Consider the following 15,575-nt stretch of genomic DNA (forward strand, 5'->3'; position numbering starts at 1 on the left):
AAATCCCTACAGGCACACAAATTCTGTGATTTCCTCCATTTTTTATTTTTTTAAACAGCTTTTGGATTCGTTATCTGACTGAAATACAACAAAGGTCTTTGAGTTAGTTTGAATCTGTGCAGTCATCAAGTTTCAAGCAATCCGTGACTTTTCTTTCAAGGGATGGGATGGAAAGTCTTCCTGGTCAAACACTTAGATTTTTATCTGACTCCAGCTCGTTGATGGCAGCTTCACAGAAACCTAACGGGAAGTAGACCCACCGCAGGGTGCGGCGAGCTGAAACGAGCAGATTACAGTGACGACTAGCACATGGGTCGCTGTGTTTGTTTTTATTTACTGCTTTAACACATAACGGTAACAAGGGGGACAGGGATTAAGCAGACATGCACAAAATATATGAAAACTCTTCCACGTGGCGATGAGTCAGTCTCGCAGGATCAGAGGTACAGCCCCTCCGGTGTGCCCTCCTGCTTCTTGTACAGGACGTTCTCCTTGGACTTCTTGAAGTCTTCGTTGGTGACTTTCATGCGGCGCTCTCGCAGCGCCATGAGGCCTGCTTCTGTGCAGATGGCCTGGAGGGAGGAAGAGACAACACTGAATAAGCTTGAGCTGACATTTATTAAATCTCTACATAAGAGAATAAAAAATGTCCGGCATCCTTTTCTTCCTGGGCTGACCGCAGATCAGTTCCACCTGATGTTCATGAATGTGTCTGTTCTGCACACGAGTCCTAGAACTGAACCAGGAACCACTGAAGCCTCTAAATCAGAGTCTGTCTCAGGGCTCCTACACGCCCGTATCAAAACAACACACCAAAAGACACTATGCTTATGAATCATTCACACCATTATATGATACATTTTTCCTCCGTACATTTTCGGCATCTTTCTCCTTCCACAATTTTTGTGCTATTTCAACAAATCACATATCAAAACGTTCAGCTCTTTCAGCACAATCCTGCTATGGTTTTTGGTATTGGTGCAAATTTAGCTTTTTGAAATATTTAGCCCTTTCTGCCATTTTTTGTCTCATAGAAAATGAATTGAGCTCATTTTCCATCCTTCCAATCTTTAGATCTGTTTACAACCTTTTACTGCTCCTTTCACATTTTGTTCTGCTTCAGCTTCTTTCAGCTGTTTTTTTTTTTTAGCTGTTTTGTGCTCCTTTCAAATTCTTTCTGCTAACTAAAACATTTTTGTGCTTCTAACTTCTTTCTGCTAATTTCAGCTTGATATGCTTCTTTCAGATTATTTCTGCTAGTTACATTATTTCAGCTACTATTTAGCCGTTTTATGCAAATTTTTGCTTTTTTAGCTAATTCCACATTTTTTGCACCAACTTAAACTTTTTTCAGCTAAATTCAGTAAAACCGATCTCTCAACGTACTTCTGGTAGTTTGAGCTTCTTTCTGCTTTAATAGCTACTTTTCAGCTGTTTTTGTTGATGTTGCTAATTTCAGCTTTTTTCAGAAAATTTCCACTTTTTGTGCTATTTTCTGATTCTTTCAGCCTAATTGGGCAAACGTGTTCTTCCTGCTTTCTTCTGCTAATTTAAGCTTGTTCTATCTGTTCAGCTACGTTTTGAGCATTTTATAGCTTTTATAGCTATTTTCAGCTGTTTTCAGATAAATTCACATTTTTCATGGTAATTTCTGCTACTTTCAGCCTAATTAACTTTATTCTGCTAATTTTAGCTCGTTTTACTCCTTGCAGCTTAATTATGGTAGTTAGCCATTTTCTACTATTTCAGCTACAATTTAGTTGTTCTATGCTAATTTTAACTTTTTCAGCTAATTCCCCATTTTTTATAGCTCATTTCAGCTCTTTCCTCTTCCTTCTAGTAGTTTAAGCTTTTTTCTGCCTTTCAGCCATTTTTTGTGTGCTAATTTCAGCTTCTTTTTTTTTTTAGGTACTTCCCTAAATTTTTTGCTTATTTATGAATATTTAAACCAGTTTCTGCAAATACGTGTTCTTTCTGCTTTCATCTGCTAACTTAGTCTTGTTCATCCATTTCAGCTACATTTCAGCATGTTTTAGCTAATTTCAGCTGTTTCTCAGCAAGTTCTTCTGCAATAAGTATCCACACTGCCTTTTCACAGGAAATGCAGTTTCACTAGTTTCAGATAGATGTTTCTGTCAGATTGTCAGCCTCCCTGCTCGTGTGCAGAACAGACTGTGCACAAAGGACAGGTGGGCGAAGAACACGTGCATGTCAGTTTTAGAGTTTATGACATTTAAACAGCTCGAGGCTCATTTTATAAAACGTTTGTATTTAGAGTAAGTTAAAAAGCAGCACACATCACGTCCAACATGAAACATTTAGACACGAGTTTGATTCAGAACATGTTTTGTAAAGTCCACTCTCTTTGACTCGGCTCGTTTCAGAAAATGTTTCATGTTTTGGAAAATAAAAATTGAATAAAATCAGTAAAAATAAATGTTTGTTCTTGGTTTTTCCCCCCAACAAACTTATTCAGACTGAAAAGTAGTAAAAGTCAGATTCCTTTATATTTATTATTTTATTATTCCATATTTTCAGACCTAATTTGACAGATTCCTTCCCTCGTTCATTCCTTTAATTCAACTGTTAATATGAAGGATAAAACATCTAATCAGGGAGCGTGACACTCATCTAAAACTCATTTAGAGAATTAAATAAATAAATCTCTGTTTAGAAATTTAGTAACAGCAAAAAACAAACCAGTGACTTTACCCAGGAAAGTACAGAGTTTACATTTTATTCTTTCACATTTAAATAGTAATAAATAAATATCAGTTTACACACAGAGGGGCAATTAACAGTACTTTGGTAAATACTTTAATTTTCTTTATTATTGCTGTATTTTAACTTTCAGTCTGATAAATGTATTGAATTTCATCATTTTTGAAGTTGAAATATCCTGTAAGTTCATGTTAGATTATTAAATGTAGGAAGAACTTTTCATCAATTAAACTTTCTTTTTTCTTACAGTGTGGGAAGATGAGCAACATCTAAACACTGCAAGAAATGGATACGTTTTTATTTAAAAATACATTTTCTCTGCCAAAAGTATTTTTTTAATCATAATTTTGCAGTTTTATGACCAAATTACTTTTTCATTTTAAGTCTTAATACATGAGCCTGCACAGAAAACGCAGGAGGACATTAAATCCTGCAAATATGAATGTTTTTCCACACGCTGTCAGATTTATTTATGCGTTCATTCTTTTTGTCCCGACCCACAAGAGGGCAGCAGAGATGAGCTAATGTGCAGCGAACACAACGTCTGGGAGTTTTCTCCCAACATGAACTGACTTCCTGTGTTCTCGAAGCAGGCCTTCGGGTTAAAGGGATAAGATCCGGTTCAGAGACACGGAGTGAACAAATAAACTGGATTATTTTTAATTTGGTCAAATAAAAACTTTTTGTTCTAAAGTCAGGCCTCCTTTAACGGCTGAGGGTGGGGTCGGCAGGAACAAAAAGATTAACCCTCAGTCGAAGCTGGACACTACAACAGAAACAGTAGCATGTATGTGCAAGCCTGTCATCACACGTGCACTACTAGCAGCAGTAGCGCACGTGGTAGTGACATCAGAAGGCTCCTGTTGTTAGATCTAAGTGAAGTTCACTGAATGAAGCTCAGTCAAATCAAACTGCTTCAGTTTGTGATCCTTTAAAGTAGAAATGTTAGAAATGTGTCTTGCCTTGATGTCTGCTCCAGATAAGTCATCTTTTGCCATGATGAGGTCATCGAGGGTGACGTCGTCCGCCACAGTCATGCGGCTGGTGTGGATCTGGAAGATCCTTCTTTTGGTCTTCTCATCCGGCAGAGGAAACTCGATCTTGCGGTCGATTCTCCCTGAGGAGGACAAACCCAGAGCTCAGACCTCTTTGTGGACCAGAGAGTCATGGATACGTAAACACAGAGGGGGGGTGGCCACACGTTTTCATCATGGGGCTACTTTTAAAACGACCAAGTCAGATTGATCTACCTACTATGAGACCCCGTTTACACAGAACCTCTGGAAACATGAGTGCTTTTCAATGTTTAAACAAAAAATGAGAGGGTTTACATGAAAACACTGTAGTTTTCTTATCAGTCGGGTTGCCAGATAAGAAATTATGAACTACAGTACTGTGGCTTTAAAATTATATTTTGATCTAACCTGTCATATGTGCTGAGTAAAGATGTTCTAAGATGAGGTGTTTGTTGAACATGTGCAAAGAAAAGGACGGGGTAAATAAGCCATTTTAAACTTATCTGGCAACCCTGACGCAGGGACATTTACGTCCAAAGTGATGAATACACTAACGTCTCTTTGGACCCTGGAATTTATTAGGCCCGAGCAGCGAAGCGCTGCGAAGGCCTATTGTAATCGCTCTGTTCAGGCCCGAGCTGCAATTTTTTTTCCCGCCAAATGATTTGGCGTTTTGGGGGCCTTATGTTCCAAAAGTCTCCAAATTTTGCGGACGCATCAGGACTGCTGAAAAATTACGTATTTTAAGGGCGTGGCAAAAATCGCAACAGAAACGGATCAAGAGCGCAACCTGGAAATTTTCAAAATACCCTCGCGTTAAACTTTAGTTTGTCATAGAAACATGAAATTTGGTACGCTTGTCCAATTCCCCAAGATGCACAGAAAACCCTCTGGCACCAACGTTGTACAATAAACAGGAAGGCGGCCATTTTGGAATGTCGGGCCAACTTTCACACGTTTTTGGCGGTTTACAGCCTCCGCATTTGAACTTCTCCTCCTAAGGATTTCGCTCAATCGGTTTCAAACTTGGCCATTTTAGTCAAAAGGCATGGGGGATGCAAAGTTATCAAAATGGTGCAAACCGAAGCACGCTGAAGGGGCGGGGCCAGACCTCAAAGTTTGACATCTCGCCATGAAAACAAAACGCTAATAGCTCCTACATTAAAAACTGTGTGAGACACTAAACCTTCAGTGATTGATCCACATCCGGTCACCTGCAAGACTGAATGGTCACATCATGACATAACTTAAGCCACGCCCCCTGACAACAGGAAGTGTAAAGTTTTACCTTGAACGGCCCCTATCCGACCCCTGTCACCTGATCAGCATGATAGTGTGTCCAGTGACTGAAGACATGTTGGTGTAACTTACTTTCCAACACTGACAGTTTTGGGTGGAGCATGTGGGCGTCGCGACGTGGCGAAGTAAGACGTAACGCCGTCGCCATACGTTTGGCTCTAAATTCCACAGATTTGAACCGAGTTGCACCAAAATCAGTATGATTGATCATTATCTACCCCTTGAACAGGAAGCCATGATAATTGCCAAATCACCTCCACAGCCCCCCTTAGAATATTTTAAAACCTCAGCCCCAAGCCATTTTTTGACCGATAATCCTGAAACTCGGTGAACATCTGTATCGTCTCAGGACCTATGAAAAAGTCTCTTGGAGCCCTGGTCCAAAACGAAGAGGAAGTCGGCCATTTTGGGGCATTTTTAATGGCGAATTTTAACGAACTCCTCCTAGGGATTTTGAGTGATTGCCTTCAAACTTTGACAATATGCCCTTAAGACATTGGGGAGTAAAAGTTATCAAAAGCTTGCGTTTTCATTTATGCTAAAGGGGCGTGGCCAGGCCTCAAAGTTGCGTTTCATGCCATAAATTTCCAAACGCTATTACTTTCACATTGAAAGACCGAAATGCACCAAACTTGGCATGACTCATCCCTGTTGGATGTCCGACGATCCACTGTTATCATATTTTGATTTCATCAAAGCCCCACCACCTCAGAACAGGAAATCTCTTTTTTTACTTGGAATGCTCCCTCTTTGACACCATTGACCTAATCAGGATGATCCTGCGTTAGAAGACAGATAAGATGGTCTGACTTGATTTAAAGTGCAAACCGTTTTTGCTGGAGGATGTGGGCGTGGGGGATCAAGAAGTGACGCTGTTGCAATACGTTTGGCTCTAAAATACACAGATTTCAGCTGAGGTGCACCAAAATCACTATGATCAATCATTATCCACCCCTTGAAAAGGTATCCATGATAAGTGGCCAATAGCCTCCACAGCGCCACCTACATTATTCCTACAGGTATAGCTCAGTGATACATCATCCGATCTGCACCAGATTTATTTTGCGTGATCAGTGAGCACTTCTAGACACATTGATGTTTTTTAACATATGACTCTAGTGCGCCCCCTAGATTCTTCCAACAGTTACAGCTCAGTGATACATCATATGATCTGCACCAGATTTTTAGTGCGTCATTAGTGAGCACATCTGGACACATTGGTATTGTTGTTTTACTTTTGACTCCATTGCGCCCCCTACACTATTCAAACTGTTATATCTCAGTGGTACATCGTCCGATATGCAACACATTTATTGTGCGTAATCAATGAACACTTGTAGACACATTGATATTGTAGTTTAACATATGACTCAATTGCGCGCCCTAGAATAATCCAAGTTACATCTCAGTGATACATAATCTGATCTAGACCAGGTTTTTGGTACTTCATCAGTGCGCACTTGTAGACACATTAATATTGTTGGTTCATGACTCGACTTGACTTAAGCCCGGCCCACTCAGAGGAGAAACTGATGATTATTGGGTGACTCTTCCAGCTTGGCACTGTGTAAGATATAAGACTTAAACTGTATTCGCTAACTGTTGATTACTACATACGATATGTTGAAAAGCCTAAAGGAAGTCCTTTACATTTGCGACAAAACAGGAAGTGACAATAACTCATGTCTGGAAGGTCGGATTTAAAAAATTTTACAAGGCTTGCAGCCGGACCATACTGATATGGGCAGAAAGTGATTGCAAAGTTTCGGCATATGCGCACCCTGGTGGACGCATGCGGGAATCGCATGAGAGCGTTTGCGATGGCGACAAGGAGGTGTTTCTTGAGCTCCCGCGGTCGCAGGTGATGTCTAAGGTTCAGCGAATGCGCAACCTGGTGAATGAGCAGGAGACAGGTGCGAGAGCGTTTGCGATGGCGTCTGGGCGGAGTCGCTGGAGTTCCCGCGGGCGCCGTAAGGCCGGAGCGACGCTTTGCTGCGAGGGCCTTTAATGCTGCTTGCAGCTTTAATTAGTTTTGCTCCTACGTGCTGAAAAAGGCTGAGTAGCACAAAAAACAGTGCCTGCAGTGCGCATGTAGTGTGCACTTAACACTTGCGGAGCATTTCATACCTCTGTGGGGGGGGGGGTTCCCCCCGAAAGTCTCTATTCTGAGACCTGGATTCAGAAACCTTTGGTTCCAGAGAGAACGTTCACGTCGTGTGAACGAGGCCTCAGACTGGCTGCCTGTCAGTCAAATAACAGATTTCATGGATGACAGGCTGACGTCTATTTCTTTAATGCCACGCCATTTACCCATAATACCTTTGAGATCGACCAGTAGATGGTGATCGACGTACTGGACACTCTGCATTAGAGCACGTCTGCCAGGATTATAGTCTGATGTAAATAATCTGTGGTTATACAACGATATAAAGCCATCCTCAAGACTCGTCCTCAGTTGTGCGTTTACAAAAAGAGCTGGACAAACTATATCACCAAGTCACTTTAATGTCTCTCTAACAAAGAGCCATTATAAATACTCCCTTCTGAAAGCAGAAAAAAACCCTTGACATTCCAATTTCCCCAGCTCGCCATGACTCAGCAGAACCCCCGAGTGCCAGACAGATTTACAGCTCTGCAGGTTTGTGAGCGCACGCAGAGTCAGAGCCAAATCCAGGCAAAGACCATCGGATCCACTGACCGGGTCTGATGAGAGCCGGGTCCAGGGTTTCTATCCGGTTGGTGGCCATGATCACTTTCACGTCTCCCCGGGAGTCGAAGCCGTCCAGCTGGTTGAGCAGCTCCAACATGGTTCTCTGGATCTCCCTCTCCCCTCCGGAGTTCGAGTCGTACCTGGAGAAGAAACGAGCTTTTAAAAAAAAATCCACTCTCCTTCTATTCTTAAAGCACACAGCGTGAACTGCAGTCCTGTGAATAAAACAGAAGCATTAAAGGACATTTCAGCCATTATGACGTGGGGTTCTGTGGAAAAAGTTATGAACAAAAACCATCTTACCTGTTGTTTGAAGGACCACCAACAAAACAAACTGCTGCCATTTACAACCACTTTAATCTCAAACGATGGTTTATTCAGATAAAACAGTGTAACTGAAAACTAACAGCATGGAAAGATTTATTAATAATATTTGCATGAACAGCTAGAAATTATTTGTGGAGTCATTTTAAGAAGGAAGCTGTTTTGGACCAGGCAGCAGGTCAGTCCTCCAAACGGAGCTCATCCGAACAGAGAGTTACAAAATATTAATGTCCACAACTTTTCCACACAACCTGACTTCAGCATGGTTTGTCCCTTTAATGAGCTCTAATCGTCAAATGTGACCCGTCACATTGAGCCCAGGATGAAGTTAAAGCCATGCACAGACAGGCAGCTGCTGTGCTTGAACAACTCTTGATAAATGCAATTTGTCAAAAAATGATGGACACAGTCGTCCCTCGCTGGATCACGGTTCACTTCTTACACCTTCACCGTATCACAGGATTTTTAAACCTGTTTTTTATTTTGTGCGTACGGTACATTCATCTAGTCATCATCATCTTCATTGCTTAAATGTTTAAGAGCATTAAGCGTTTAAATAAAATAAATAAATAAAAAAAAGAGCATTAAGCGTTTATAAGTAGGCCTGTCACGATAACAAATTTTTGCTGGCCGATTAACTGTCTCAGAAATTATTGTGATAAACGATAATATTGTTTGAAATTTGTCAAATTTAAGAAGAAATGTTGGTAATTTTTTGTGTGTAGTAATTTTTTTGACCACTGGATGGCAGTATAAGACTGTTTGAACCGAAGGATGGATAGTGAGGGAGGGAGCAGCGTGTCTCTAAGAAAAATGGGAGGGAGGCCCCTTGACATGACATGGGCTGTCTCCTTTTTTTTTTTTGGTTCTCAAAATGGCGGATGCTCGGTGTGGTTTGAGCTCTTTAGCATAGCATTTTTCACACAAAGCTTTTTATAAAAACAATCAGTAAACAAGTTCTCAGCTTCTTTTAGTAGAGAAAAACAACTTTTTGCACGGGTTTCAACCGAGAATTTTGGAGCTTCAACAAGACGGAGGTGTCCCCCCCCCCCCCCAACCCGAGGTCAACCTGTTAGTTTAGCTCGTACCTTAGCTTCTCAGCTTAGCTGCGTTTAACAATCCAAAAGCACGATTTTAGATTGTTAAAACAAATTATAAAGAGAAAGGGAGGGGTCAGTGAAGAGCACCGGAGTTGAGCTTTTTGTCATCCAGTGTCTTCAGTAGAAAGAGAGTCACGAAAAAATGAAGCCGATAAATGAAAATGAGGTTGATCATTTTAATTTATCATAGGATTGATTATCGTGACAGGTCTATTTATAAGAGAGTGGCACTGTCATGGTTCCTGCCCGTCTGTTCATCACGCCCACCTGCTCCACTATGATCAGTATCATTCTCCTCACCTGGTGGTGTAGCATTTAAGTGCTCACCTGTTCTCCATCTGGCGACAGATTATTGAAATCCTTGCACAACTAAACATCCAGAGATTATCTCCTGCTCCTTACTGATCTCCTCATCCTGACCAAGTTTCAGTCCCCTGGATTCTCCTGTTCCATCTTGTCCCTGTTGGACGCCTGCCAAGCTTCTGATTTCTGGACATGGACATTTTTTCTGTGTCCTGACCTCCGAGTGTGGCCTGAACCTCCGATAAGTCTGAACCTCGTCTCTCTGTGTATGACTCACTAACCCACTAAGTTCTGGACAGATCCAAACTAAGCTCTGCACTTATTGTTCTTATTGATTTTAATGTTTTAACAACTGTTTTATTTTGTTTGTGTGTTTAAATGTTCTTGATGTTCTGTGTACAGCACTTTATTGCAGCTGTGCTTGTTTTAAAGGGCTTTATAAATAAAGTATTATTATTAAGCAACAACTCCACTCAGGACTCCTCTCTTGGTGACATCACTATTCTCCATCCACCCCACTCCTCTATCTGAGGTACAGCTGTCATTTCTAACCCGAACCTGAAACCCGGCCCGGACTGACCCGGATTAGGGCCGGTCCGGGCCATTATAATGTGATTAATGTGCAGGCTGGGCCGGTCTCGGGGTTTGATGCGGTTTTATGAATCATACAGCACAAAGAAAACTAAATAAGAATTCACGATATAAAACTGTGTTAACCTACTTGTAGTGGAGGCGGTAAGTTTAAATGTTGAGAGGATGAAGAAAGAAAGAAAGAAGAGTGCAGCTGTTCATCAGACTGTGAAGAGACCGCTGAGGCATTGCGCAATAACTGCGCACGTGGGCTCAGGCTTCTGCAGCAGTGCACAAAGGAAACTAAATAAGAATGCATAACATGAAATTGTGTTAATTTACTTGTTAAGGAGGAGGCAGGTCCGACCGGACGGTTTATAGAGGTTTAAAAACGTGACCCCCGCTACCCGAAAAGGAAGAAGTGGGTAAAGATAATGGATGGCTCAATCAGCTGATCACCGGCAGCGTGCGTCTCCACACCTGCTGTCATCTGTGGTGAAGGAAGTAGCAGCATCTACAAGAACCCAAGCAAGCAGCGCGTTTAATTAAAATAGCCTTGTTCTAGATTTTGTAGGGGTGCACTGATTGCAGTTTTCTGGCCGATACAGATTTATAAAAAGTCTGACCTGCCGATTCTGATTTTGGCCGATACCGATTTTGTTTTATAAGCGACACTGTCAGGTGTTATAAGTTCACAATGCAACTTCAATTTTCTAATCTTATTTTAATGAAAAACTTACCCATGAACAACATCCTAGAAACAATACAAGCTTGTTTTAACTGGCCATGAGGTAGTGATCTGAAATATTAATGAAGTTTAGACAATTGTTGTTAAAACTAAAAAAATCTGTAAAATCAGTTTCTCGTGTATCGGACGATTTCCCAAAATTAAGGAAATCAGTGCACCCCTAATATTTTTCCTAATAATTTTGCTCTTAACAATAATTTTGTTCATCTGTGTAACAGTCTCTCTTTACAGTTGATTTTTTTTAGGCTATTCGTTTTGTACGTTAATATCCATTTGGTATATCTTCCTTTCATTATGTTTTTAAAACTATCATGTCAAAGTGATTTGCTTACAAAAGCAGTAAACGCTTAATTAAATTAAAAAGTCAGGGTTTTTTGTCGGGTTCTGCCCTCTAATTACCGGTAATCCGTTGGGTCCGGGTAGGGCTTAGGGAAAAAAAAACTACAGGCTCGGTGTGGATTTATTAGGCCAGAATGCAACTCTAATCTGGGGAAGTTTTAATCCCTGGATCAAGTCCCCTGATGTGAGCTCTAAAAGAAGGTTATGTCACTTAGCAAGACAAGTCAAGCCATCTCTCAGGAGCCGCTCAGACCAGTGTGGTCGAGGTGTCAACATCTAGATTAAAAGGCACAATCTGAAACTGTGCTTCGTTCATTTTGACCAAACGGGATTTAATCCTCCGTTTGATGGGATGAGTCACAACTGGACTGGTTTATTGAGCTACAGTCTGCTCCAACATTCAACACGTCAGAACAAATGCACCATGGGACATTTAGAGAACAATTAAAGCTCGAGGAAAACCGAGGGCTAAGAAGAATGTGTTTTAGTTTTCACTGAGAAAGGAAACCAGTCCTGATCCACTGTGGGACTGGTCAGCAGTGGTCCACGTTGTTGGAAGTTGCTGCAGCAGGCCAGATGTTTGGACTGAAGACCGTCCAGGGAGACCTAACGAGCTGTTAAGCCCTGCTCAAGTGTTTTAATTATTATCAGGCAAACAACTGAACATATTAACACCGTGTCCTGCTGAGCATGAAAGAACCGAGCGCAACTTCCAGTTTCTGTCCGTGAGGCTGACACATTATCCAGTTTTAAAACTGGGCTTAACTGTCCTTTGTGATAAATCCTTCAGTTATGGACGCCACGGCACCACAAGCGGGTCATTTTCACAGCTCCGACACTCTCTCTGTTTGAAACAGAACTTCTTGTACCTTTTGGTGCCGATGGCGTCGATCTCGTCTATGAAGACGATGGAGGGGGCGTGCTCCTCCGCCACCCTGAAGAGCTCCCGCACCAGCTTGGGTCCGTCACCGAGGTACTTCTGGATCAGCTCGGAGCCCACCACGCGCAGGAACGTCGCCGACGTCTGATTGGCCACGGCCTTAGCGAGCAGCGTCTTACCTGGGAGAAGATGAGGGTTAGTGCCAGGCCATTTTCCACACGGACTTTTAGCACGAGAGAGAACTTGAATTAATGCAGAACATAAAATTAAAGTAAATGTAGGACATCCTTTTTAATTTTATTTATTTTTATTTGGTCAAATTTTCTGATCTCCTAATCAACATACATTTGAAGTACAGAGTACACTACAAATTAAATATATTTATATAAATATAGTTTTTTTTTATACACTTTACTGTGTGATGGCTTATTAAGCATTATTTAAGAGGGAAGCTGTTTTGGACTTGGACCGGTCAGCGGGTCAGAATCCAAACAGCTCATTCAAACAGAGTTAAAATATTAAGGTCCAGAACTTTTCCACACAACCCAACTTCAGCATGGTGGGAATGTCCCTTTAATGAGCTTTAACCGTCACGCGACCGTTTTATTCAGCTGTAATGAGTCACTATCTGCGCCACAACAACAACAAACAAACAAACATGCAGCTAAAAACATTTAGCTGTTTTTATGCTAGTTTTAGCTTTTTCAACTAATTCCACATTTTTTGCACTTATTTAAACTTTTTTCAGCTTAATTCAGCAAAAATGTACTCTCTCCACTTCCTTCTGGTAATTTAAGCTTCTTTCAGCTTTTTTAGCTGTTTTTTTTAACTATTTTTTTCCAGACATCTTCCACCTTCTTGTGCTCATATTTGCTTTATTTGGCCTAATTGGGCACAGTTGTGCTCTCTCCACTCCCTTTTGGTAATTTAAGCTTATTTCTGCCTTTTTAGCTACTATTTAGCTGTTTTTTTTTCTTCAAATTTATATTTTTCAAATAATTTCCACCTTCTTCTGCTCATTTCTGATTCTTTCGGCCTAATTAGGCACAGTTGTGCTCTCTCCCCTTCCCTCTAATAAGTTAAGCTTCTGTCAGCTTTTTTAGCTACTCTTTAGCTGTTTTTTTTGCAACAAAAACATTTCAGATATCTTCCACCTTCTGGTGCTCATTTCTGCTTCATTTGGCCAAATTGGGCACAAATGTGTCCTTTTTACTCCCTTCTGGTAATTTAAGCTTCTTTCTGCCTTTTTAGCTACTATTCAACTGTTTGTTTGTTTTTCAAATTTCAGCTGTCTGTCTTTCGCAGTAAGTATTCACACTGCATTTCAGCAGAACTTCCATCAAAATACTAAATCGGCCTGATAGTTTCAGAAACGGGTGTAGATTGAACTGAGAGGTGTCGTCTCTTCACGCCTTTGTAACTTGCAAGAAAACCAGAGACGCTGTTAGGACAGTTTCATGAACTGACCTGTGCCAGGTGGTCCATAGAGGATGACGCCTTTTGGAGGCTTGATGCCCATTTCTTCATAATATTCTGGGTGAGTGAGAGGCAGCTCCACGGACTCCTAACATCGACAGGAAACAAGACGTGAAATCTTCAATAAACAACACGAGCAGATCGAAGCTGCCTGCTGTCAGACGTATGTGTGGAAGAAAGAAGACGTGTCTCAGTTTGAGTGCTGTCCTTTTTTATGTCAGTGAGGTGTTCTGCACCTTGATCTCCTGGATCTGGTTGTCCAGTCCTCCGATGTCGGCGTACGTTTCCTGAGGCGCCTTTTCCACTTTCATCACAGTCACCAAGGGATCCGTGTCATCCATCAGTACACCGATCACAGCATGAACCTTCAAAACACATGAGGCATTTTTGACATCAGTCAGGAGACATGGATTACTGTAATTTCTGGATTATAGAGCACACCTGAATATAAGCCGCACACACACACACACACACATTTGTACATATATAAGCCGTGGGTGTTCATGTTGTAACATGAGGGGCAGCACACAGCTGCTGAGATCAATGTGCAGCTCTTGTTGTAGCTCAAGAATCAACCAGCAGATGGAGTTTTATAGACTTTATCTTATTGTTCAACACAGGAGTGAACCCCACACGTCTTCATGACAACTACCTCCCTCACTCATGGTTGCTCTACTCAACGGCCCAACACAAACACAAAAGAAGTCATTGATCGCCAACTTCTTCCTCCTGCTCCAGAGGAAAAGTTGCTCTGTGAGCATGTGAGACTCACATGCTCTCTCCTTCCCTCCTCGTTTCATTGATTCCTGACCTGTTTGGTCATTTCACTGGTCAGATTTTCTCCCCCTTTATTTATACAGGTGGTCTCATTTGAGTCACGAGGACCCAAGAGAGATGCAAATTGGGCAGCTATACGAGCACCCGGGTATGATGAAGCTAAATGTTTTTGGCAGCAGGGAGCTCATTAGCCCGTCAAATAAATAAATAAATAAATAAATAAATAAATAAACTCCATTGTATAAGCTGCAGGGTTCAAAGCATGTGGAAAAAGTAGAGGCTTATCGACCGGAGAGTACGGTATATTTTCAGTCGGTGTGGAAACTCACAGACACTTGAAAAACAAAAGAACGACCGTGATGTCGTCGGGCAAGAATCATTATTCAAGTCTTATTCTTGATAAAACATGTTACCTTATGGTTGAGCAGCACAGAACAGCCAGGCTCCAGTAAATCTTTGTCAACAAACGACAGGATGCTGACGTAATGCTCTGACCCCACCGAGGTGGAAACGATGGCGTGGTTGTCATCAATGATTTCTTCAAGAGTGCCAACAGACATGGGGGTTCCCCGCAGGTCATCAACCTTTGACCTTTCCTCCTGCATTTAAAAAACAGACGCACCATTATTTTGACAACTATTTTATCTGAAACGAAGGATGGGAGGTAAAAGAAAGGGGGCCGACCTCCTGTTTTTCTTCTAAAGGTTTCATTTGCTCCTGGTTCCTGATGAACTCCTCCTCCATCAGTAAATAGTCTTTGATCCGCTCCTGCTTCAGCAGCTTCAGGCGGCACTGAGTGTGAGGTGTGACTGAAAGAATATGTACAAAACAGCTGCATTAAAACAAGATGATCATGAAGCTCCTCCTTAGAACTATCAGACTTTATTCCAAAAAAGTTCAATCTGGTCCTCTGGATATTCAAAAAACAAAACAAAGCAAAAAAATGTAGAAACGTTTCGTCTCTCATCCGAGAGACTTCCTCAGTCTGAGGTGCTGTATTCAGCTCAGTCTCTTAAATAGCACCTTCTCAGAGTGGATCAACCAGTTTGCTGCTGACAACCAAAACCAGCTGATCACATGCTCAAGAAGGACCATCAGCCTAACAATGGGTCATTAGAACACTGATGGCTGTTTACTGTTCACAGAGGGCTGAGTGATACTAGCAATGACAGCATTGTAAGAGGGGGACAGTTGAACCCGGAGGCCTCCACCCCTGTTTAATGATGGACGATTTCTTTTCACAAAGATGGCCTCCTTTACTCCTCTCTCAAACCATCGTTCCTCTCTGTCCAGGATGTGAACATCTTCATCC

General features: G+C 41.6%; 2 protein-coding genes across 3 annotated transcripts in view; one reads left to right on the forward strand and one right to left on the reverse strand.

Annotated features, from left to right (window-relative positions):
• Window positions 1–15,575, forward strand: part of brms1lb (BRMS1 like transcriptional repressor b) — a 340,636-nt gene that overhangs the window by 110,252 nt on the left and 214,809 nt on the right. The gene's annotated exons all lie outside the window — the stretch shown is intronic.
• psmc1b (proteasome 26S subunit, ATPase 1b) overlaps window positions 271–15,575 on the reverse strand; it is a 20,698-nt gene continuing 5,393 nt past the window's right edge. The window contains exons 4-11 of the mRNA XM_037685727.1: window positions 14,948–15,072; window positions 14,677–14,862; window positions 13,723–13,851; window positions 13,478–13,574; window positions 12,000–12,189; window positions 7,735–7,886; window positions 3,684–3,838; window positions 271–572 (exon numbers count right to left, since the gene is read on the reverse strand). Of these exons, the coding sequence (XP_037541655.1) occupies window positions 438–572; window positions 3,684–3,838; window positions 7,735–7,886; window positions 12,000–12,189; window positions 13,478–13,574; window positions 13,723–13,851; window positions 14,677–14,862; window positions 14,948–15,072 (1,169 nt within the window). The 3' untranslated portion in view covers window positions 271–437. The remainder of the gene's footprint in view (window positions 573–3,683; window positions 3,839–7,734; window positions 7,887–11,999; window positions 12,190–13,477; window positions 13,575–13,722; window positions 13,852–14,676; window positions 14,863–14,947; window positions 15,073–15,575) is intronic.

The sequence above is a fragment of the Nematolebias whitei genome, chromosome 12, assembly GCF_014905685.2.
Source record: "Nematolebias whitei isolate Nwh7 chromosome 12, NemWhi1, whole genome shotgun sequence".
In the NCBI taxonomy this organism is placed as follows: domain Eukaryota; kingdom Metazoa; phylum Chordata; class Actinopteri; order Cyprinodontiformes; family Rivulidae; genus Nematolebias; species Nematolebias whitei.